This window comes from Panthera pardus, unplaced genomic scaffold (assembly GCF_024362965.1).
Source record: "Panthera pardus isolate Hobbes unplaced genomic scaffold, ASM2436296v1 HiC_scaffold_4, whole genome shotgun sequence".
In the NCBI taxonomy this organism is placed as follows: Eukaryota; Metazoa; Chordata; class Mammalia; order Carnivora; family Felidae; genus Panthera; species Panthera pardus.
In genome coordinates this window covers 18,789,977-18,815,561 of record NW_026526969.1, presented here as the reverse complement: position 1 = coordinate 18,815,561, position 25,585 = coordinate 18,789,977, and the positions used below count along the sequence as shown (strand labels likewise).

At 53.4% G+C, this 25,585-nt stretch overlaps 1 protein-coding gene across 6 annotated transcripts in view; it reads right to left on the bottom strand.

The window, feature by feature from the left end:
* PDPK1 (3-phosphoinositide dependent protein kinase 1) overlaps window positions 1-25,585 on the bottom strand; it is a 77,509-nt gene that overhangs the window by 7,352 nt on the left and 44,572 nt on the right. For all 6 annotated transcript variants that reach the window (XM_053893824.1, XM_053893825.1, XM_053893822.1 and 3 more), the window contains 7 exons: window positions 23,481-23,625; window positions 22,629-22,726; window positions 12,435-12,510; window positions 8,740-8,808; window positions 8,433-8,529; window positions 6,775-6,948; window positions 3,145-3,362 (listed from right to left, as the gene is read on the bottom strand). In XM_053893824.1, coding sequence (XP_053749799.1) covers window positions 3,145-3,362; window positions 6,775-6,948; window positions 8,433-8,529; window positions 8,740-8,808; window positions 12,435-12,510; window positions 22,629-22,726; window positions 23,481-23,625 — 877 coding nt within the window. The remainder of the gene's footprint in view (window positions 1-3,144; window positions 3,363-6,774; window positions 6,949-8,432; window positions 8,530-8,739; window positions 8,809-12,434; window positions 12,511-22,628; window positions 22,727-23,480; window positions 23,626-25,585) is intronic.

Genomic DNA, 25,585 nt, shown 5'->3' with positions numbered 1-25,585 from the left:
TCTAGTTTTCATCCATGTGCAAGGATCACAGTTTGCTTTTCTCTTCCTAAATATGCGAATCTGGGCTCACAGACTCAAAGCCAACGCTTGGCTTAATGCTTGCAATACAAGCAGTATCTGGGGATTCATCCACATGTGAGGCAAAAGTACAACTCGCCGGGAGGGATGCAGCCATCTCTTTAACCCAGCGAGCCGCCGCGCCACGGCCTGTGGCGGCACCAAGCCTCTTTACCTGTCACCCAGTAGCATCCACGGCCCAACGCTCGTTGGTCTCTGAGCTTTCACATGCACTGCTCCAGCCTGGACAACGTGACTTCTCTGTAAGACGCCACAGTGGCTTTCTTTCTTTTTTTTTTTTTTTAAATGTTTATGTGTTTTTGAGAGAGAGAGAGAGACGGAGACGCAGAATCTGAAACAGGCTCCAGGCTCCGAGCTGTCAACACAGAACCCGACGCGGGGCTCGAACTCACGGACCGTGAGATCGTGACCTGAGCCGAAGTCGGACGCTCAACTGACTGAGCCAGCCAGGCGCCCCAACACAGTGGCTTTTTATTAATGTGTGGCACTGAAAGAGCTCCTTGTGTACAATTACAACACGAAATTCCTTTACTGTTAAAACTCCGAATGAGGGGCCACGGAGGCTGCAGCCCCACTGGCGCCATGGCAGGATGCCAAACATTCTGCTCAGAGACACGACCCGGAAGGTAATGACACCCGTGGGTACGCGGTAGCTCCTGCAGTCCGGCCCAGGTTCCGTGGGCGGCCCGCTCCCTCTCTCAGAGGCAGGGCCTCCTCTTCAGTCCCTTCAGACGTAGGTGGGGCTGCTATGGATCAAGAAAGCAGATCGTCTCCCTTTTTGAGGCGATGATTCCTACTTAAATGTGGAAGATAGGTGATAAACGTCCTTTTATTTTAGACTACATCATCCGAATCTAAAATAATAGTTTCAGGAGCGCCTGATGGCTCAGTCAGCTAAGCATCTGACTCGGCTTAGGTCACGATCTTACGGTTTGTGAGTTCGAGCCCCACGTCGGGCCCTGGGCTGACGGCTCAGAGCCTGGAGCCTGCTTTAGATTCTGTGTCTCCCTCTCTGCCCCTCCCCCAGCTCATGCTCGGTCTCTCTTTCTCAAAAATAAAATAAACATTAAAAAAAAAATTAAATATGGAAAAAGAATAGTTTCAGATAAAATTCAGAAATGTTTTTCACAAATTTTAAAATTTTATTGCAAAAAAAATCAGCAAAGTGTACTCAGATCCTGTCGGGTGTCTGTGTAGGCACAAGGAAAATTTCACAATTTCAAAGCAAGGATTTACTGGATGGCACGGAGTTACAGTAATGACAGCAGGTATAACTGACGACAGCCACTGAGTGCAGTAGAAATACTGAGAGTTCACTAAATTTCTAAAACTGCACCTACTTCTACTGTAAACCTACTTCTTCAGAAAATACAAAAAGAGCACACCGTCCAGAAACCGCGTCACCGTACAGCGTGGGGCCCCTGAAGAAGTGCAATGCCCGCTCACAGAGAACGGGAAGGAGAGAGCACACACCATCTCAGCGGTATCACACCATTAGCGGTAAGCCCTGCGCGACCTACACCGGGAGCCGCGGTTCCTAAGAACAAAGTGTTTGACAGATCTCGCGCTGGCCAAATAAAGGGTGCCTCGAAGCTCCTGCCGTTACCAGATTCCAAATAGGCCTGAACCTGGAGAAAAGGGAAGAGAAGCCGGAACAAAGAGAGGCACAGCAAGAGGCCTCGGCAGGGCCCAGAACCTGGACAGAAGAGCCTCAGGAAACGCCAGAGGCAAAGACACACAGTTTTCTGGGGAGTAACCCCGCGCCTGCAACAGAGCAAGCCCTCGTCAGGGACCCCAGCACGCACGGCCCAGGACGCTCCCGCACAAGCCGGCATGGAGGCGTGCAGAGAGTGTGCGGCCCGGCGGTGCTCACACTGCTTGGACCAAAGCCCCTTCCTCCCTGCTCAGCACACAAGCCTAAGCGATACCACCTGAGAAAAGACAAACTCCAGAGAAGTGTAGAGTATTCCAGTTGGCCAACATCACCGTCACTTTTTCTAGAAACGATAATTTCTAATGGTACAAAATCCCAGCTTCACCACGCGCTCCCCTCTGGGCCCTGCCTTCTCACTCCTCCACACTCTGGCCCAGCCCAGCCCTCTGATCGCCCACCTTCTCCCTCCATCCCCACTCCTACCCCTACACATCTCCCCACCCCATCCCCAAGGTGGACTCCCCTCTGCCCAAGTGAAAGGTGAAACCATAAAAACACATCAAGAAAATGTCAGGGTACAGACACTCTTCTCAACATGACTAAGGTGGAAAACAAAATGCAAACAGACACATGTAACTTGGTAAGAATTTGTAACTTCTATTCAAAAATACACACAACGTAACTGGAAAAGATAATGCAAAGATAACTGAAAAATGTGTGCAAAACAGGCAACAAACATATTCTTCACGTCTATGGTTCTCAGAAGTCAATTTCAAAAAGATGGAAAACGTACAAGAAGAAAAACAGCCAAAGGACATACAATACCTCAAAAAATAAATACAAATGGCCAACGAACACAGAAGATGATTGCCTCAGTAACCATACAAGTGCAAGTTCCCATGAGCCCACTTTTAGAGCATCAAACGCGTAAGGCGAGGCAAGAGAGCTGGGAAACAGGGGGTTCTGGGCACTGTGGACACAACGCATGTGCACACCGCCACCCCGTCTGCCACCCCAGGGCTCCACTTTTAAGAAATACCCAGGCACGTGGGAAAAGCTACAGGCAAATGACGATCTGCAATAGCTAAAACTCTGGAATGTCCCACACGCCTCACCAGGGGCGGTGGCCATCCAGTCTGCCACGAATCCACAGCATCGGATCACGGGCAACGGCAGGCCCGGCCCGCTCAACCCCAAGGGCTACGGCCCCGACAGGCTGAAACCCACTCATCCCCGGGCCCGACGCCTCCAAACACCCGTTTCAAGCTGGACCCTTTGAGGGCCCTCGTTTGCAGAGCACGCAAGGCAGCGAGGGAGGTGTGAGGCAGTGGGGGCTTCGGCAGGCAGCGGCGACGAAGGCCGGGCGCCCCGCGCCGGTCAGTGGAGCGCGGCTTACGCCTGCGAGCTCTTACCAAGGATTGCCGCTGGCCTGCTTCTCCAGCAGGAGCCTCTTCTCGTCTTGGGAAAACTGGAGGTCCAGCTCAAAAGAGTTAGTGTCCAGGTCATGGATGTACTGCTCGATGTTGCTGCCCGCCGCTGGCGGCAGGCCTGCGTCCGAGGCGGGCAGGCAGTGTGACGACGAGGACGTGGACACTTGCATGCAGCCAAACTGGCTCAGGAGGTTGTCGTACTGCAGAGAGAGGAGGGGAGAGTGACAGCCGTGCACCACTCCCCTTGGGCCCGCAGCCCACACCCTGGAGGTCCGGAGGCCCCCGCGGCAGCTCCGAGTCCTCCTGCGCTGGCCGGCGGCCACGGAAGCGGGCGGGGCCGGAGGCTGCCAGGTCTGGTCTTGCTCCTGACGGGCGAACCTCACCCCCGGCCTCCGAACCCAGGGAGGGGAGACCCAAGGCCTGGGGCCTGCTGACCTCTGCAAGGCCCGTGCCGCCCTGACCAGAGGGGCTAGGAGGAGGGACGGGTGGCCACCTGGGGGCACCCTCTTGTGAGCTCGGGAGCCCTCCTCCTTTGGCCCCGTGGTTCTACGTTGCTGAGTCTGTGGTTGTCACTGTATTCAATTTGACTCGATTCAATTCAACTCGACTGTGCTCATTTTTTTAAAAAAATTCCTTTTAACTGCAGCAAATATTCATTCATTAAGCTTGATACAAAGTTGTCTGCCACTCTGGACAAAGCCACAAACTGGTGGGGCCACAAAAATGGATGTACTCACAAATGTGCCGACCAGGCACAGCCTGTGCGCCCACACGCCCCTGGGGCGAGTGACAGGGCCAGAGAGCCCCTAGCGAAGACCTGGGAAGAGAGGTCACCCTGGGCAGCCTTCTCCCCACAGCTGTAGGCCCCACGCCCGAACCCCACCGCAGCCAAGTACGAGGGGGGAAAAAAGCCACTGCCAATGGCTAAGAGTCAGCGTATCTTCCCGGTGCCTCCAGAAAGGACCCGGCTGCCCCCCACAGAGCTGGGTCTCAAAGCCAGGGCCCTCGTGCAGACCCTGCAGCCTTGCTGCCCAAGCAGCCTTCTCCCTAGGGCTCACGTGGCACAAACAGCAGTCTCGGTCCCACCGTACCGGCTCCTGGCTGGGAGTGACACCAGGACACTCCCATAGCCCTTCACTTAAGGTCTTCTTCTGGCACATTCCCTGCTTCTGCTCTGTGAGGAACTCCCCAGGCCAAGACCGCCTCTGCGTAACATTCCAAAGTTTATACAGGCTTCCGTGAGCCACCCCAGGTGTCTCAGGGGGCTGCAAGGCCAGTGAGACGGCTGCCTCCATCATCTCAACTTCCGAAACAGGAAAACTGAGGCTCAGACCTGCCCCAAAGCCACACCCTGCTAGCTAGCACCACATCAGAACCGGTCCTCTAAGTCCTTCGAACGCAGCAGCCCCTCTAGTCTTGTCACGGAGCTGTAGGCTTCCCATCACCACCGCCGCTGTCTGGGTGATTCCTGTCTGGGGGGCTGCACTGCACTGCTCCCCGTGGAAAGCTCCAGATGCTGTATCTCAGCTCTCTGCTCTTCTCTCCTCAGCATGCCTAGGACAACCCACAGCACAAAACACAGGCCCAGAAAGAATGTGTGACAAGGGGTGACACTGGGCTGTGCACGGTAAGGAAACTGCCCCGGCTGGTCCGGCCCAGAGCACTTCTCCAGGGGCACCACACCCAGCACGCTCACTCCGGAGCCTAACCGCCAGCACTACCGTTAGCACCCCAGGGGGTTAGGGACACGCAAGAGAACCGAGTGCCTGCTTCTTCCCTCCCTGAGCAGAGACCATTCCCTGCTCCTCACCCCCAGATGGAAGCCCCCTCACTGCTGAAAAGGCCCCCAGACTCTCTCGGAGCCCCTCGAGGGAAAACTTGCCCCCGAGAGGCTGTCAACACCCGCAGAAAGGGAAGGCCCCCTCCTGTATCTGGTATCTTTCCAGGCTTAAGTCTTTTTCCAGGCTCACTTAAGTGTCCAAATGGCAAGTCTAGCATAGCGAGCGCTGCCCGAACCCCTTCCAAGGCAGCTTTTAAAGCAGAGGATGAGCCACTTAACAAAAAGTAAGCCATTAACAAACGGAGCTGGTTTTAAGATGGTACCACTCGAGTACCGAGAAGCCAGGGCTCTCAACACAGTGAATGCGATGAAACAGCAGAGGGCGTGCACGGGACACTCCAGGGTGTGCGCGCGCACACAGCTCCAGAAAGCGGAGCGCCCCGGGCACCGAGATCTGAGCCAGTCACAGCACGTACAGCCGCTTCAGAGCTGGCGGGGAGGGCACACCGCTTCCCCGGGACACCCCTGCCAAAGGCACTGGAGACCCCAACCCACCCCGACCGGCCATGGTTCGGGCAAGACGTCAGGCCAGGGGCAGAGTCCTGGGGCCGAGTCCCCGGCAGTCTGCACACATGGAGGCTGCGGGCAGCTGAGGCCACCTTAGAGGGCTTCCCACATCTGGCTCCCCTCAAGTCTGGGCACAGAGGATACTCGAGGATAACAAAAGGGTGATGTTTTATTTACAACAGTAAGTAAGAGACAGAAGAAACTCAGTCTCTGAGAGACGATACAAGTAATACTTTTGACTAAGCTCTGGGTGACTTTTACATAAAATCTCGAATCCGCCAATCAAATAAAGGAGAACTCGGTATGTGGTCACTGGTTAGGATAAGCCACAACGACAGAGGTTACACAATGAGAATGGATGATCGGTGAGAACAGAAACGTGCGAAATCCTATTTAAATACGAGGATCACAGTAAAGGGTGAGGAGGGAGCACAGGACTGCCGGTGAGCTGGTCACCCAAGGTGCGAGACAGGTGCCCTGTGGCTCACTGCACTCCTCTGCCCAGTTCCGTGTTTCGCACCCTCCAGAAGAGAAGCTCAAAGAACAAAGTATACCTAAGACCCCTGCTTCTCCCAGGCACTAAAAGCCAACAGTGACCAATGTCCATCCCGAATGCCATGTCTCCAAAAAGTTCAAAGCAGGAGCATCCTGGGCTTCTCTCGGAAAGTTAAGTATTCCAGAACGTCTGTAGACACCCGATCCTAAAGACACCGGCCAAAAGCTGAAGACAGAAGCCTACCGGGAGACTCAGAACCCCCAAGCCAAGGGGGACGGTGTGCAGGGTACTGCTCCCACAGCTACCGTCTCCCTGCCCCGACACCGGGCTCCAGTGTGAATCGTCCGGGCAAAAATTAACAACAGGAAATAAGAAAAGGAGACTGCCCTCACCCTCCGGCAGATGTGCAGGCGGGAGCCTCCTCGGCCCCGGCCCTGGGGAGAAACTCCGACCCTGGCCACAAAGTGTTCAACCACCAACAGGTCAATGCTGGCTTCCCCTCCAGCCGTGCACCCCACAGGCTGGGCTCCCAGGGCCCACGGCACAGACTCCCCGTGCACACAGCACAGCTGCACACAGCACAGCACGTGCGATTCCCCTCGGCTGGGCTGTTCCGGACACACACATACTCCCCCGACACCAGACACAGAAGCACACCCCCCCCCCCACACACAGACACACACCACACAGACGCACACAAAGACACGGACACACACGGACACGCACACACCCCCCACACCCGGACACTGCGTGCGTGCCACCGGCTTACGTTCCCGTAGCAGTCCTCGTCATCTTCCGACATGGCCGGCAGGTAAGCGGTGAGCTTCGGAGGCGTCTGATGCTGCAGGTTCTCCCACGAGATGGACTCGAAGAAGGGGTGAGCCTGCAGAGGGCCGTACCCTCCCATTTCCTCGCAGCCTAATCGCTTCGTGGCATCTAAAACCTGAAACAGAAGTCAAAACGAGTCAGTGTCCGGAACAAAGACTAATCCTGACCGACAAATTCTTTCTGCACGCTCTTCCCAATTCCCATCTCTGGCCACAGAATGGCCCCACGGCCCGCCCCGCCCCCACCCCACAGAGCGCCGGGGGGACGGCGGATTCACCCCCCGGGCGGCTTCTCCTCTCTCCAGCCTCTAGCCTTCCCCCCCGCACAGGTGAAAATAAATCAGAACTTAACGAATAACAACAAGTGTTCCTGGGGCGCCTGGGTGGCTCAGTGGGTTAAGCATCGACTTCGGCTCAGGTCATGATCTCACAGTTTGTGGGTTCAAGCCCCGTGTCCAGCTCTGTGCTGACAGCTCAGAGCCTGGAGCCTGCTTCGGATTCTGCGTCTCCCTCTCTCTCTCTGCCCCTCCCTCGCTCTGTCTCTATCCCCCAAAAATAAACATTAAAAAAATAAAAAATAAAAAAAAAAAAACAAGTGTTCTTTTTTTTTTTTTTAACGTTTATTTATTTTTGAGACAGAGAGAGACAAAGCATGAACGGGGGAGGGTCAGAGAGAGGGAGACGCAGAATCTGAAACAGGCTCCAGGCTCTGAGCTGTCAGCACAGAGCCCGACGCGGGGCTCGAACTCACGGACCGCGAGATCGTGACCCGAGCCGAAGTCGGGCGCTCAACCGACTGAGCCACCCAGGCGCCCCAACAAGTGTTCTTTAAAATACACAATTAAAAATCCCACAACAAGAGCCAAATGAACACATTGGCTCTCGTAACAAAGACACCCAGAATCCGTCTTGACGGTGAGCTATCAGAGACCAGGAACAGAATGCTGTGTTCTCCCGCCCACGCTTCATCTCCAAGGGCTCCACAGCCGCCACCTCCCAGACCCAGCCTCACGCCCCTGGACCCACAGAGCAACAACACGCCGCCGCGGATGGCACAGGCACAGGAGGGGCAGGCCGAGATGCGCTGACCCTGCTCCCCAAGGCCAAGGAAAGGGAAGGGAAGGTCTAGTGCCCGTGCACACCAGGGCAGGGACCCTGCAGGCTCTAGAACAATCACACATCCTTTTCCCGGGTACATCTGCCTACCTCTGCTATAGTACCTGAGGTGATCTTTAAAAGCTTCAGGTGGCAGATGTTAAAGTTGACATCCACAGATGTCACTAACGTTTGCAGCCACGTGCCGCTGGAATACACCCAGCTGCTCCAGCAACGAGTAATTTAAGTGCCACGCACGTTGACGAGCACGAGCAAAATGATACAATCATCTCCTGTGTTATTAAAGAATCAGCCATTTGCAAATTAAAAAGGGCTTATAGAGATGAGACAGAAGATACAAATCTATCTATAATCATTATCAATCCCAAGACCTCCTTTTGTTAAACACAGGGGCCTGCAGTAAAGCTCCTGTGACCACAAGTGCAGAAGGACTCAGTATGTGGTCATCAGATCATCTTACCAGAAGAAAATTCAAAACATTTACCAAAAGTTTTTCCACAAGGTCTCTTGCCTTAGGGAAGAATTTTTCAGGAAAGTCATACTCCAGCTTAATGATCTTCTGAAATATAAGATATTCATTTCTGTAAAACAAGAAAAACCATCACTTTGCACAGAGTACACAAACCTCCCCTTTCCCGGGACAGCAGTCACCCTCCCTCCCTACAGAGACACTGTGGTCATCGAAGGACCACGCGGAAGTCCCCTCTACCCTGGCCCAGCCCTGGGGGCTGCCCCCTCCCACCTCGCCGTCAGCTGCTACAATGGTTTCGGGGGGCGGTGAGTGGTCTTACCCCGCTCGAAAAGGCGGCAGTCCTGCCACAAGCTGATATATTATACATCCGAGAGCCCAAAGGTCCGAACTTTAAGGGAGGGGGGAAAAACACAGAAGAAGGACATCTGTAAAATTTCAGTGAGAAGCACAGTTCACTTCGGCCCTGTGGGCTCATACCACCCCACTTCGGTCTCTGATCTACTTCTCTCTGTTACGACCAGGTCAGCGTGAGGGTGGGAACCTGCTCGGAACCCTTCTTGGGAGGGGCCTCCCTGGGGACCCGGGCTCAGAGGACCCCACACACAGCAGGCACTACTGGGCCAGGCCACGCAGCCGTCCCCACAGACCCACCACGTCTGGTGGGGGCTACCTACTTCCTCACAGGGCCAACGTGGTCCCGAGGAGGGAGGAGAGGTCATTCCTGACCACAGGAAACACGAACACCGACGGAAAAGCACCTTCTACTAATGCAGGGGGAGGGAAGGTGGCTCGCGCCCCGGTCACCACAGGTTGGTACAACTGGGAATAAACTCGGATTCTCCCATAACTCACTTAGAGTTTACCTGTGGGACACAGACGCAAGCTCACGTGTGCCAAGGAGCCAAATCAGACAAACTACAGGATGTGCACAAAGCAACGTTTAACTGTTTCCCTTCCTGACCTTGCTGTGAAGAGCCCTGCCCCTCCTTTAAAAACACTCTGATTACACACTGAAAAAGAAACCGTTCTGGGGCGCCTGGGTAGCTCAGTCGGTTAAGCATCAGACTTCAGCTCGGGTCACGATCTCACATTTCATGAGTTCGAGCCCCGCGTCAGGTTCTATGCCGACAGCTCGGAGCCTGGAGCCTGCTTCGGATTCTGTGTCTCCCTCTCTCTCTGCCCTTCCCCAGCTCATGCTCTACCTATCTCTCAAAATAAGTTAACATAAAGACTTTTTTTTAATAAACAAAAAAATTAAAAAGAAACAGTTCTAAAATTCCCTAAGTCGTTTCCAGAGCCAGGTGGCAGGGACAGATCCCGAAGAAGGTGCGCTCCTTGCCTGTGATGTTGCCGCCCATTTCCCACCCCGTTCACGCTCTCTGCTCAGTGTCTGAGATCTACTTTGCATATTTCCCCTGAAAGTTCTGCATTCTATTCCCAGCTCAACACTTCAGAAGCATCCAGATGCAATATACCGCCCTCCCCCCGCCCCCACACCACCAGCTGCCTCCCCGTCCAGTCGTCCAGTCCTAGACCTACGAGGGCTCATGGGTTGCTGGATACAGCCAGCTTCTGGGGGACGCCGTAGCCTGGCATTCAGAAGATGGGGCTGTAGAGTGTGGGGGGAGGGCACTTGACAGGGGTTAAAAAGTACAACAAATCAGAAATCTGAGGCACAACATATGGATGGAGTGAAGGACGTTTATAAAATGAATCTATATTCTACCCAGTAACTAGATTTTACACTTGGTTTTCTCTACCGTTTAGGTCAAATGGGGATCCACACAAAACAAACGCAACAGAAAAGCATCGGCCCAGTGGGGGGGCAGCGGCCAGAGACGAGGTGCAGGGCTGCGGGCCAGCTGTCATCTCCAGGAAGCGGGACACCCAACAGGGCCGGCCCCTGGGCTCCCCTCGCCTCTGTGATTCATCTGAGTGTTCAACACCAGCAGCTATCTTACCATTTAAAGTGGTTTTTGAATAGAATAAAAACTCAAGGGGGAAGGCAGGGTAACATTTCTGGAAAGCAATATGCACCAAGGATCTTAAAATACGAAGTTAGACCAAGTCATTCCACTTCCTGAAATCCACAAAGAGGAACGTGGGGCAGCCCTGGTGCCCCCCGGCAGACAAGGGGCAGGAGCACCCTTCCTCCCGGGACACAGGATGTGCCGCACCTGGCAGACACGCCAGATCGTGCAAATAAATGAAAAGCACCTCTGAGTCCAATAATAGAGGAAGAGCTCAATGAGCTCCGTCAGACGCACATGCCGGAAGCACACGGCTGTTAGACGTCCACGGACGATTTCAGGGATGTGGGGAGGTGCCTGCTCCATGATCTCAAGGAGCAGGGCTCAAAACTGGTCATTTAGCAGGACTCCAGTTGAAGAGAAGTCACACGAACACACAGAAGACAGGCAGAAATAACTAACTGGAAGGACGCGCCAGATCACTATCTGGTGTCCATAAGCAGGATGCAGACTATGAGTGTTCCCGGTCTTTTATTCTCCACGTTTTCTAAGAGTTCTTTACAATACAAAGGTGCCACTTTTAGAATCAGAAAACTATTAACTATTTATGCATAAATACCACACAACTTAGACGTTTAAAAGCATAAAAAGATGCTCAACAACGTCTCCCTCACAGCACTCTCCCCGCGGCCGGGACACCCACCGAAGACAGTTTAAATGGCAGGCAAGCGAATGTGGGCAGACACCGTCCTTCCAGTTTCCACACAGAAGGCGGCCACGGTGTCTTCCTGATCTCTCCCGGTAGAACCCAGAGACCTTCCCCCATTGGCACTGAAGGGCTGCTTCATCCTAAGTGCCCCAAATCGAGGACAAGCTAGTCCTCAGGCAGCAGCGACCTCGGCTTTGAGAACCTGGCCACCAGCATCCACCACCCAGAGGGTTCCTCAGCCTCTGCGCGGGGGACACCAGGGGCCGACTCATTCTTGCTGTGGGGCCATCACCGCACCGCACCGCACGATGCTGGGGAGCGTCCACCCACCGGACGCCACTAGCACTGCTTCCCCGCTCCTGCCAAGCTGTGACACGGAACCGTCCAGACACGGTCAAACACGCTCCAGGGGGCAGAACCGCCTCAGCTAAGAGGCTCTGCCCTACATGGGGTAAAAGCTCAGAATGTGCTGACTGAATTAAAACAAAAACAAAGAACCGGGAGACTGCTAAGATGCCCACCGGCAGCATGTGAGCCCTGGGGCTCCGCCCCTCGAGAGTTCTTAACAAGCGGTCACGCTCAGAAACACAGGGCCGCCCCCAGAACCACTCACCCCTCTGCCGCCTCTGACAGTGCCATCTTTCTAGCAAAGGGGCCCCTCGTGGCCGTTACGGGACCCTGACGGCGTGGCCGCAGTGAGGATCCAGGGAGAAGCTGCAGCCACACAACCTATCGTCTGGAAGTGCTCTCCAAACTGAGACCCCAGACGCCACTGCCGCCTCAGGCCCACCCAAGATAGCCCCCCAGCTTCTCCCTGCTCCTGACCAACGGCACCCCACCCCCTCTCTCCCACTGCACCTCTGCTCCTTGTGAGCAGAGCCTCACTCGTGCACTTCTGATACTCAAAACTCAAGCCCCTGCCGGGCCCGACCCAGTTCTGAGCACTGGGGAGGGATGGCTCACGCTGGCTGTGCCCCGGCCAGGAAACCGCCTCCCCCACGCGATGCCTTCTGGGCCTCTTCCCACGGTCCGCAGGGTAAGGCCAGTGGCGGCACTAAGGACCCGAAGGCTCAGGGACACAGCTAGGAATGTGGACCTCCCGGCCCCACTCTCCCCCACTGAATAGTTGCTTCTGAAGGAACAAGATCAAATATCAGAGCGTAAAGCAACAATGGTCCCGGGAAGTGTATCGTGTAACAATAAAGCAGCACAGAGGTTGGTTATCAAAGGCCATAAAAGGCACTCTCTTAACTAATTAACTTTATATGAAAAAACATACGTTAATAGCCACTGTAGAGAAAAGAGAATATTCTGGATCAGATGAAAGCGGGTTACCTTTTACAGGCCGATTTCTCTGTGAGCAGCTCTGGAGACACATACTGGGCTGTTCCTACAAACGAGTTGGCCCTGGCTGATGAGAGGAGGGAAAAGGGAGAAAGGTCACGCTGAGACACAAAGCATTTGTCATCGACGCTGCACCCTGGACGTTCATCCATCAGGATGTCGTGGTTCACGTGGGCCTAAGTGGGGATCTGTCCCAGTACTGGCCCCCTGGTCACGTGGAATCAGACTAAACGGTCCCAAGAGCCTACTTGTCCAGGGCCCTCCCCTCGAACCCCCTTGCTGGACTCTCCGTCCAAGGCCGGCTCAAAGGTCACTTGCTCTGTGACAGCAGCCCTGGCCACCAGGGCAGCCCCTCCAGACCACCGTGGCGCACGTTCTCTGGGCACCTCTCACTGACCCGGCGGTGTCAGCTGGCAGTGTCTCGAAGAGAGAGGGCTTGTCCGTTTGGTCCACGAATGGTGCCTCAAACAGACCCAGGCACACGGCAGGCACAGATGGGACACACGTACACGTGGGAAAGGACTGGTCCCCTGAAGGCCACAGGCCTCCTTAACCAACAGCTCAGGGAAGCTAGGGGCTGCAGGTGGAATAAGACCTGGGAGTCCCGGCCAGGGAAGCTTCTCGATACCCCACTGCTGCCAGTACCGCCTCTAGGACTGTGCAACACAAGGATCACCAGGTTCGCCCACAGACTCAGAGGCTCAGTGGCAGCAGGAGCCTCTAGACCCGCTCACCACCAAACAGGAGGTCCCAATACCTGTGTCACCCCAGTGGCTCCCAAGGACCTCGGGGGCTCATCAGCAGCTGAGCAGCCCCGACCAAGCAGCGCCGAGGGCGCAAGTCTGCCCGCGCCACCACATTGCTCCGGAGGCACCCCCACGGGGTGTCCTCTGACATCGGAGACCGTGCGGCCACTCGGCCTTTCCCCGTGACCAACGGACACAGGACCGGGATTCCTGCACGAGAGGTGCCCACCGTCTGAGAGCAAAACGCTTCCCTCAGGAGCGCATGCAATGCTGCAACCCTTCCAACGGTTCCCTGGAGATGCCCCACCTCACCTGCCGTCGCCTGCTTTGCCACCACCTCCCACGCTGGCCCCACATCAACGGCACTCTGTACCCAGCACTGGACGGCTGCTGGCAAGGCCGTGGTGCTGCTCGGACAGGCCCAGGGAGGAGACCACCTTTCCCTGCAGCACGTTCCAGCACGGCCCCGTCTCCTAGCCCGGCACCCCAGAGCAGACAAGAGACAGAACACCACAGTCGAACATCATTTTGTTCTGGACAAATAAGCTGTGTGACCTAGCCTGACCCCTCTGCAGATCAAGCAGTTCTTTTTCTCAGTATCTTCAGTGATCCACACCAGAAAGTATTTGTCCCTAAGGACACATCTCCCTGAACCAACCTGAGAGGTAAAACCTCACACCAACACACCTACCACCAAATGGTCTCTAGTCTGCCAGGCCCCTTCTGAAACCAGGTGACACACAGAGCGGTGACCACCCCGTGCAGGGTCCTGCTGGGTGGGCTTACTGATGAGGGCCCCAAGTGCTCTACTCGGGTTGTCACATGGGGACATGTGGGCCCCCAAGGGATGTCTGGCAATGTCTGGAGACATTTCTGGCAGACACCACAGGGGAGAGGGAAGTCGGGGGCTACTGTCACCTAATGGCCAGATGCCAGGGGTGCAGCTAAGCACCCACAGAGCACCAAAAAGCAGGAATCCTCCAGCCCCCAAAGAGCCCAGATCTTGAGTGCCCTCTGTACAGCCTCACTGGGACCGCACCCTCCTATCCTCCAAAAACACAGACCAAGATAGAGCAGGAGCAGCCAGCTAGGTTCTGGAACATTCTGGAGCAGGGGGAGGTGGGGAAGGAAGATCAGCTGAAAGTGCCTTCGTCTTTCTTTCTCAAAATCGCCTACTCTGCTCTATGTTCGGTCCAGGGGAAGCAACCTTCTTCTTCTGCACTGACCACGAGGCTCTGTACTGGGCACATCAGCCTGGTCCTGACACAGAAGTGATTGGGGGTTACAACTACCTGGGACAAAACACAACAGACCTATGTTTGGCGTGTCTACAAAATTCTTGACGGTATATGGCTATAAGCAACACAATACCCGAATTAAAATGCAAAAAGAAACCAGGGCCCCTGGCCACACCAATGCAGCATATGGTCATCTGGACTGAGAGGCTCATTGGTCATGGTGGCCATCATATCCTGCTCACCATCCCTGGGGCTGCCTCAGAGCTGGAGGCGCTTGCCATGGGGGACTTCCTGACTGTTGGTCCAAAGGCCTCCAAGGGCAGACGCCCAGGAGGAAGACAGACAAAGCCAATGTGCTGGCTCTTCCCCATTTATCCTCATATATGGGCCCCGTCCTCCCGAGTACTGAAGCCCTAGAGCCAGCAGGAGCCCCAGAGGGAGGAGAGGAGAGTGTGAGAGCCTACCTGAAGCTGGTCCTCCTGCCTCACCCTTATCCCACCAAAGTGGTTCCCCTGGGCCCTGGACCCCCTCACCTGCCCCACCTCCACCCGGGGGGCAGAGGGGCTCACGGTGCCATCGAGGAGACCCAGCCCTGTTGCTTCCTCGGCCCTGCTCTCTGTAACTGGTCCCCTCATTAAGTTGTTTTCCTGTAGAGACGCTGCAGCCACATTTGCATCCTGCCAGGACCCCAAGAGATACTGCCAAGAACAGTGAGGTGATTCACATGAGGAAAAAAAAGAAACTGAGAACCAAAACCAAATGAATCCATTCAATGGTGCAATGAATCAAAGAAACGCAAACGAACACACAAAAGCCTATCAGATCAGCAGAGGCACAAAAGGAAATACAGTGTTGGCAAGGATTTGAGGAGACACACACTCACCGTGCTACCGGTGGCGATACGGAATGGTGTAATTTTCAGGGGAGCAATTTTCCAATAAGCATCAAAATCCAGAGAGCACAGGCTTGCGCTCTGACCCAGCAGTTCCACTCCTGGCACCTGAGCCTCAGGACGGATCCGGCAGTGACAGCAGGACCACACGCAACGCAATGGCCCTGGGAACCCTGCCTGGTACTTCACTGCCTCTCGTGTGCTCCCATCCTGCATAGGAGTCGTGTGCAGCTTCTGTCATTTGTCTTTTGTTAATGCTGCTATTGAAAAGTTCTGGAAATGTATTTTTGTGTGGAAAGATGTCTGTTATGCATAATTAACTAAATTAAATCCAGCTATCAAAACAGTACATAGTGGGGCACCTGCGTGGCTCAATCGTTTAAGCGTCCATCCCGCTCTTGATTTTGGCTCAGGTCATGACCTTAACAGTTTGTGAGTTCCAGCCCCGAACGTTTAGAGACGTTTGTGCCTCTAAATAGCTACATGATGCCCAAAATAAAGTCTAAAAGGGTCTACACCATCCCCACCCCCGCCCATGGCTAGGCTTCAAACAGTGACTCGTGATGTAATTAGGACTGTGTTGCTGTTTTACAGTCTCTGGGCCTGGGTCTGCTGGTCTCCCGTGACACCTGCTGCTCCCTATTACCAGGAGCCTGTGCCCATCTTCTTGAAGGCGGGACTCCAAGTCCCTGGGGAGGTGTGAAATCACCCCCTTGGAAAGGAGCTCTCCTCTAGTCCTGAGATGAAGGAGGCCTCTGGCATACGGAAAAGAACAGGACTGCCCTCAGAAAAACGTTTGAAAGGCATACAATAAAATAGGACTATAAATGACCAAAGTGTCAAAATACTGGGGTAGTGAAAGCGTGCCACAATGATGCCAGGCTCTCTGTATCAGCGCGGTAGGTCATGAGGCCCATCAGGTCTAACAACGCAGGAACTCGGAAGCAGCGAGGAACACACACAACAGAGCAAGACTCTGTGACAATCTGTTGCCCACCTTCGTAATTAAAGGAAACATTCAATTTCACTGAAAGGTTGGTGAAAATCAGCCACTTTCTCCTCCCCAGCTTCACGAGAGCCGACTTCCGTGTGTGACACGAGGGGAAGAGCCCCCAAGAGAGCATGAGAAGCGCAGAGAGAATCTGGTTACCTCCCCCAGAGGCTCAGAGATTAACCGAAGGCCAAACTGCTCCACCTATTGGAAAACCAGGCCCAGAAACCCACCGTTAGTCAGAATGCTGCCTATTCCACACCACTAACCCACTAAAAGTGGGCCACAGGGTCAGGGTAAAGAAGAGGGTCTTGAGCTGTGCTGCTGTCTCCACCCTGAAAGTGATTCAAGCAAAGTGACCAGCATCCCAGGCCGTGAAACACTCTGGCCACCACCTCGGACTCGGACGTGCCTGTGAGGAAGGACAAGCCCCAGGGAGTGCTCCTGAGGTCAGAGGACACCCACCCTCTCTGCAAAGCTGAGAGTGCAGAACTGCAGTGTCTTACTCATAAGCCCCCAAGTGAAGCAAGCAGACACACTCCCCAAAAGAGGCTTCCCTCTTGGACAAAAGATGAGCAAACTGAATACAGCAACACATCAACAGGAGTACGCACCACGACCGAGTGCCATTTATCCCAGGAATGCAAGGGTGGATCAACATACAAAATTCACTCAGGGGCGCCTGGGGGGCTCAGTCAGTTGAGCGTCTGACCTCGGCTCAGGTCATGATCTCGCAGTTCACAATTTCGAGCCCTGCATCGGGCTCTGTGCTGACAGCTCAGAGCCTGGAGCCTGTTTCAGATTCTGTGTCTCCCTCTCTCTCTGTCTTCTCCCACTCACACTCTGTCTCTGTCTCTCTCTCAAAAATAAATAAAAACACTAAAAAAAAACCCAAAAAAACCCAATATAGTACATATCATTAGAATAAAGAACAAAATCCACATGATATCTCAGTAGATTCAGAAAAAACATCTAATAAAAATCCAACATTCCTTCATGACAAAAATACATCACAAAGTAAGAAGAGAAAGGAACCTCCTGAACCTGGTCAAGGCGTCTATCATCAGCCTGGATGGTCAAAGACTGAAGCTTCTCCCGGAAGATCAGGAACAAGACAAGGATGGTCAATTCCATTCGACATCGTCCTGGAAGTTCTGCCAGGCCCGCCAGGCAACAAGAGATAAAAGGCATCCGGAGTGGAAAGGAAAAAGTAAAACGTATCTCGAATCACAGACGGCCTGATCTATGTAGAAAGTTCTGAGAATTCACTACAAAACAGTTACAACTAACAGATCCAGCCAGGCTGCAGGACACAAGGTGAGAGCACAAAAGCAAATGTATTTCTACACGCTTGCAACGAACAATGTGAAAGTAAAATTCGGAAAACAATTCCACTTACGATAGACTCCAAAATAAAATACTTGGGAATAAATTTACTAAAAAAAGGAAGAAAGCTTGACACCAAAAACTAAGACAGACTTTGGAAAGAAATTACAAGACCTAAATGGAAAGACGCCCCCCACGCCGACCCCACCCTGACCCCAGCCGGCGTCCACTCAGCACGACGCGTCCTACTCCATCGATGCTAGTGTGGACCAGAACTCCACTCCTCTTTAAGACGAATCCTGTTTAGCCATGTGCACGCCGGGCACCTGAGTTGTCTCCACTGTCTGGCTATCGTAAATAAAGCTGCTAGGAGCACTCCTGTACAGCGCTTCTGTGGACACGTCTCCACAGCGCTCAGATACATCTGCGAGAAGAACTGCTCACTTACAAGGGACGACGCTTAACGTTCTGAGGAACTGCCAGCCTTTTTTCAAAGTGACCGTACCATTTGACATTCCCACCTGCGCAGCACAGGGTTTCCATTCCTCCACGCCCCTGCTAACGCCTGATATCGTCTGTCCTATTTCTTTTTAATGCTTACCCTTGAGAGAGCGCCCCAGCATGTGTGCGCATGAGCGAGGGGGGTGGAGGGGGGAAGGGATCCAAAGCGGGCTCTACGCTGACAGAAAGGAGCCTGAAGGGCAATGGGCTCACTCGAACTCACAAACCGGACCAAAGTGACCAAACTGAACCGTGAGATCATGACCTGAGCCACCCAGGTGCCTCATTGTCTCTCCTTTTGATCACAGCCATCCTAGAAGATGTGAAGTGGTATTCAGTGTGGTTTTCATTTGCATTTCCCTAATGACACTTAGCACCTTTTCATGTGTTTATTGGCCATTTGCTTTGTCTTCTTTGGAGAAATGTCTATTCAGACCCTTTGCCTGCTTCTACATTTTTAATGTATTTTCTTTTTCTCTTTTAAAGTTTATTTACTTATTTTGAGAGGAGAGTGCGAGCAGGGGAGGGGCAGAGAGAGAATCCCAAGCAGGCTCCACTCTGTCAGCGTGGGGCCCAACACGGGGGTCAAACTCCTGAAACCATGAGACTACAACCTGAGCTGAAACCAAGAGTCGGACGCTCAAACAACTGAGCCACCCAGGGGCCCCAATTTCATTTTACTTCTTGTCTTATGAGTTCTTCAGGCACTCTGGGCTAAGTCCCTTACCACATACATGTTTTTTGGTTTTTTTATTTTTTATTTTTTTTTAATGTTTATTTATTTTTGAGACAGAGAGAGACAGAGCATGAACGGGGGAGGGGCAGAGAGAGAGGGAGACACAGAATCGGAAGCAGGCTCCAGGCTCCGAGCCGTCAGCCCAGAGCCCGACGCGGGGCTCAAACTCACAGACCGCGAGATCGTGACCTGAGCTGAAGTCGGATGCTTAACCAACTGAGCCACCCGGGCGCCCCACCACATACATGTTTTGAAAATGTTTTTTCCTGCTTCGCTTTCTGAATGGCATCATGGCACAAGTTTCCCAACTGGATTCAGTCTATGTTCCTTGTGCTGCCCGTGCTCCGGATACCGTATCTAAGAAAGCGCTCCCTGCCTAACTCATGGTCATGGAGATTTACGCTATGCCTCCTCTCAGAGTCTCAGCTTCTAGATTCTACATTCAAGTTCACTTCAGAGCTAACTTTTGTGTATTATGGTGTGAGGTAGGGGTAAATCATGTTTTGGGGGGTGCTTGGGTGGCTCAGTCGGTGAAGCGTCCGACTTCGTCTTAGGTCACGATCTCACACTTCGTGGGTTCAAGCCCCACACTGGGCTCTATCCTGACAGCTCAGAGCCCGGAGCCTGCTTCAGATTCTGTGTCTCCTTCTCTCTCTGCCCCTCCCCTGCTTGTGCTCGCTTGTGCTGCACTCGCTCTCTCAAAAATAAACATTTAAAAAATTTAAGTAAAACAAAACAAATCAAAAACTCCATGTATCATAGCTATGACTAAACAAATACCAATGTTGAGAAGACCAGAGTAAACCATTTCTTGATGTTAAGAGTTATATATGCTGGTATAAGTATAGGGACTTGACTTTCCCCTCTATCATGTGAACTCTTCTTTTGTGGTGGGTGGGGCTGTCCTGCCCACACTACAGTGGGGGAGAGGCAGAAATGCTGGGGCAGGTTCTAGAGTCCACAGCACACCAGGTGGGGGGGATTTGATGCCGCTCTGAGGGTCTGGACGATGGCCCTCCACAGAAGGTACTGCTGGAGTGAGTGACAGAAGTGACTTCGGCTCTGTAGCCTCCCCCTCCAACCTGTCTCTGGTCATCTCCCACTGCACACCTGCCAGACCTCCCCTCCTGTTTGGCGAGTGGAACCTCCATACCTGGCCGCATACCAGAAAGGCCTACACAGCTCACGACATGAGTTTCTAGACACAAACCCCAAGTCCAAACCTCTATGGCATCCCAAACTCCCCAAGTCTCTACCAAAGACAGCAAAAGCCAGTGACACAGCCACACACAAGGGGCTTGCTCTGCATGATTAAGTTGCCTCTGCCCAGACATGTCTGTGGGAGCTTGGTTAGAAGTCACAAGTCCTCTGTGCCATAAAGTCCTCATCAATCCCACATACCCTCAACAGCTGCCCTGCTGTTTCCTATCCTGCTCCTTACAGTCACAAGGCTACTAGGATGCCACAGGAAGCAATAAGGGAGAGACAGAGGGACAACCCACTAGGACAGAGGTCTGTGAAGAGACAACCTGCCTCTTCTAGGAGGGTAGAACGTGCTCACAGGACAGTTAAGGAACCTGGGCCGTGTCTCCACCAACGCACGCTCTCTGGAAGCCTAAGATGTTTTATGGAAATCATCTCTGCACAAAGGTTTAAAAAAAAAAGCTAATGCAAGAATAAATTCTAAGAGCCTGAACTACTTGAAACAGAAAGCGAGAGCAAGTCACTAAAACCAATCATTCACATAGTTACACGTTTTCCCTTCCTCTAGAAGGGTGGGAAAAAGCCAACTCATCTATACATACAAGAAACTGTCCCTGGTTTACAACGTAAGGACGTCTACACTTCTACTCCCAGAAAGAAGAAATGCAGGCTTATTTCTCCAATGCATTTAAATTCATCCCATTTTTTAAAATGGCTATAAGGTACCAGGACTAGCTTGTGCCAAATATCAGGTTGTGAGGCAAATGGACACAGAGGAGAAACAGCACAGACCCCGAGGTGGCTGGCTCCCAAGGCTGACGGGGGAGCCCCATGGCGGACGGTGACTTGTCTCATGGGAAGTGACACATGACGGGACAAGGACGTTTGGGGCCATGGCAGTTCCTGCTTGGCTCGTGTGTGTCATGGGCCACGCCTACGGTCATGGGTTATACCACGTCCACAAAACACGACCGCCGGCCGACACAATGTTCCTGTGCAACAGCAACGAGTCAGGTGGATCAAGGTTTTGGGGCATCTCACAAGCGCCCAGAGAACCTCTCCGAGGTGGGAAGGAGGGACAGGGAGCTGCAAAAAGAAGCTGAGTGGCACCAGGACTAAAATTTGTCAAGACACAAGAGTATCTTCCTCGATCACAAGTTCTGTTTCAGCCCCAAAAGGGTGGCGCTTTAAGATTCTCGAAGAAGGTCCCAAATCCGAGAGGCAGTCTTGGCGATTCAATGAGAGTCTGCGCAAACATCAAGGCACTGACAGGATCTTCCCAACAGAGAGTTTGAAAACCTGGGGCTGCAAAAACACCAGGAAAGGAAACAGAAGGCACCCTGTGGGACAGAACCTACCCAGGCCCAGGCAGGCGCAGTCAGGAGGAGGGGACCCCAGACATCAGCCCAGCAGCTGCCCTACGTGTGGTCGCCAAGCAGGCCTCAGTCCGACCTGAGACGGAGCAGACCTGCCTGGCTGAGCTGCAGGGCTCCTCGGAAGCCGAGCTGCTCGCGCTGGGGCCTGGAGCTCACAGCTCCCCTCCTCCACAGGAGGGCCGCTGCAGCAAAGCGGAGGTTTCCATCTGAATCTCCCTTCCGCCAACGACCCCAGCAGTCGCACCTGCTCTGGCCGCTCCCCAGCCCGTCCATCACAGCCCTCTCACGGGTCCCCACAGGGCCTGGCAGAGCTGAGCACACTGCCCTAGCCTCTCGGGCCAGGGTGGCTCTGTCAGTTACACTTGTCCTGACTCAAGGTTCATTTTCAAGGTCCCTGATTAACTTCAAGGTCCCCACTGGCTAGCTAAGACACTCAAGGCCCACTGTACTGTCAGCAACTCGTCTTCAGGTGATGGAGTGGTCACAATACGTAACCCGGCACCGGGAATCACCCTGAACAAACAGTGACCGGGATGGCTTGCAATTGTAAATGTGCACTTGACTAGCAGCTTCAAAATCAGCCCCTACTCGTTCTTTGAGTTCGTAGAACCTCACCATCATCGGGGTGCCTGGGCCACCACTGGCAGCTACACAGAGGAGACGGGAAGACAGGCAGATGGCGGGCACTGGGACGGAGACCGTGCTCTCACAGTTACAAGCCACAGTGCCACGGGAAGAGCCGGGAGCTGATCCCACCGACTCCACACCCCTGCTCAGAAGACCAGGAACAAAGCACCCTGGCATCTTCTAGGACTCGGAGTGGTGAGCCCCAGTGGACACCTGCAGGTGCTCACAAAGACCTGGGACGACAACGTGCAGAGTGGCTGGCAACCCAGCACCCCCTACTCAAGGCCAGGCAGACCAACCGCAGGCCTAGAAACCTAGTCGCCTCCCCCCACAGTCCAGACCAGACAAAACCGCCCAGACCTCCAGCGAGAGCCACCACGTGAGGCAGGGCCTTCCCATGTGAAAGCTTCAGCAACTATCTTACAACAGCACAGGTGTTACAAACATGTCACTAACAATGAAGACAGTACAACACAACACATTTCTAAGAAGTTGTTTTCGATCTCAAGCACTGAGCCAGGACCTGCTGGAAACAGAGCACTCACACACCTTGTTTACTCTCCGGGGATAAGACTTTCGCGGTTCCAAAATCTGTGATCTGGATGTGCATGTCTTCATTTAACAAAATGTTTTCCGGTTTCAGGTCCCTGTGAAAGCAGATTTTTTACACTTGAGGTGAAATATTTAAACAGTTACGCTCTTACACACTTTACAATTTTTCACTGAAAACAAAATGGACTGATTAACGCTTATAACCTTTATGGACCGACAACCAAGAATGCGAGTCTTTTTAAAAAGTTCACAATGAACAAATATTAACTGCACTTAATGAGTACCTTCAAATTACATCACTTCAAAAGTACGTCTATCATTTTCAATAAACTTTTTATTAAAGTGTAACCCATCATTTTTAGCCCATAAAAGGAAGATCTTTGAAACCTACTGTGGTCATCATTTCACAATATATTTTAGTCAACCATCCTGTTGTACACCTTTGATTTACACAGTGACGAATGTTGTTCGTTATTTCTCAATGAAACCAGAAAAAAGAGTTAAAATGATAAATCCTGTTAGATGTCTTTTACCACAATAGAAAAACGATCAGTAACCACAACAAAAAGAGCTCGTATGAACGCTTTTAATTTGACAATGTCAGAAAGTCATGGAAAATAAGATCAGAAATAAGTACGCACAAAAGCTATCAGGCAGGAAATAAAAGCACCCGGTCAGGATGGCTGGGAAGGCCACCCACCCACCCAGCAAAGACATCTGACCAACATCACCTGGGAAGTCTCATCAACTTCTTAAATCTCACAAGGAGGCCTCCCACCACTCCAGAAAATAAAGCAGAGCTGACCCTGGGGCCTGGGGAACAAAGCCCACAGGCCCCTGGCATGGTACCTGTGAATGATGCCCTTGCCATGCAAGTACTCCAGAGCCGACACCATCTCGGCCGTGTAAAACCGGGTGCACGTCTCATCGAATGAGCCAATTTTGCGAATGTATTTAAGTAGTTCTCCATTTTTGGCATAACTAAGACCAAAGTCTAAATATCACGTAGTTAAGGAAGAGTGCAAAAGTCATTCTTTTAAACTAACCTTATAGCCCAATAGGAATTTCTTAAGTTTCATTTATTTACTTGGGGACGGGGGAGGGGCAGAGAGAGAGAGACAGAATCCCAAGCAGGCTCCACATTCAGCGTGGAGCCTGACTCAGGGCTCGATCTCATGACTGCGAGATTGCAACCTGAGCCGAAATCAAGAGTCAGATGCTTTACCAACCAAACCACCCAGGCGCCCTAGAATATTTTTCATTAATGAAAACTGAAGGTACCTGTGTCTTAAGACAGCTGTCCCTCTTCAAGTCGGACCATGGCATGATCATACACACAGCTGCTGGGTGTGACAGGAATCCCTCGCCCCAGCTCCACGAACAGGCCCCAGCATGGGTTTCTCCCCAAGAACACAAAGACACCCATCCCTCATTCCGACTGCCACTTCTGGACACCACCATCTCCACAAAACACCCACGGGCTCAGTGAAGGGAAGCCACCAGAGACGGCAGACAGAGCCCGTGGCACAAATGCCTCTTTGCAGCCAGGGGAAAGGGCCCTCTGTCATAACAGAGCCTCCAAACCTGCATCACGACAGGCACACACTTACTGGGCACCCGCTGCTTTCCACGGTGTGCTAAGAGTCAACTCATGTAATGGTTTCTCAAATGCAAGCTCCTTTCCACATATAAAGCAATGTGTTTCATAAAGAAATGCCACTTTCAGAGTGCTGGGGACAGGGGTGACACCCCTAAACGAACCAACAGAAAGCCCTCTCCCCACCGCAGCAGCCCTTTGGTACTAGACCAGGTCACTGCTCCCCTGAAGACGGAACCACTGGGAAGAGCCCAGTGTGCATGTGTGTCCTGCCTGGACAGCCTCACCTCTCTCTCCTGAAACCCCCACCTCACCCCCAGAACAACCTGCACAGGAGCCAAACCACAGGTCGGGCCCGAGCCCCAGGTACTGGACCAGTCGGCAGCATCTGGTCTGGCTGCCAAGCACCCCTACCCCAGAAACCCTGGGGCCCCGGGGAGTCTGCCTCTCCGCTCACTGGCAACACCCCACGTGCCACTCTCTGTGTGGGGGTGACTTGGGCTCAGGCCTCGGAACTCTCCCCTGCTGAGCACGCTGTGGGGGGCCGACCAGCCCGCCGACACCCCTCCCACCCCCCTCCGACCCTCAGTTTGTGAGCTGCCCTGACTCTTCGCGGAGCTCTGCCGGCAGCCGCCCAGCAGCAGCCGGCACCTACGGATGCGTCGAAGGCCAACGCCACGCACACTCCCAGCCTAGCCTCTCCCTCAGACTCTTCCGGCTCACCTACAGCAACCCTGCGCACCCCGACTCTGAGGCCTCACGCCCGGAAGCCACCCTGACCGCACTGCCCCTCGCCCGGCTCACCTGCAAAAACCTTCACAGTGCAGCGCCGGCCACGGTCACGGCAAACGGCTGCTCTGCTCTAGCCTCTCCAGGCTCCCCGCAAACTTGGAAGAAAATCTGTGATTCTCGCCAGGCCTCTGAGGGAGGAGGAGCTGCCCCTGCCCAGCCTTTTCACCCCACCTGCACAGACACGCTCCTGCCCTTGCTCCGCCCGGTACTCGGGCCAAAGTCCATGGGTCCCCTCAGACCAGCAGGCTACAAAAGCAGCACCTTCCGGCGCCTTCTCACCGGGCCCTTACTACCTTTGTTCCCTCAACACATACCACATGGGCGCCCATCATCAGCGTGTGCTAACTCCTGCGCAGAATGCAAGCTCCGGGAGCGCTTCCCTTCTTGACCGGCATAACCCCATCACCTGGCACTCAACAAGAACTTCTCAACAAAAGGACAAGTTCAGCTGACAGTTGAAGGAGCCAGAAAATGGTGTCGAAGGGAGACAGGGATAGAGCAAAGATTCAACCCAGAAGAGTCTGTGTAGAAAGAAGAAAGGGGAAAGCCCGGGGCAGGGGGTGTG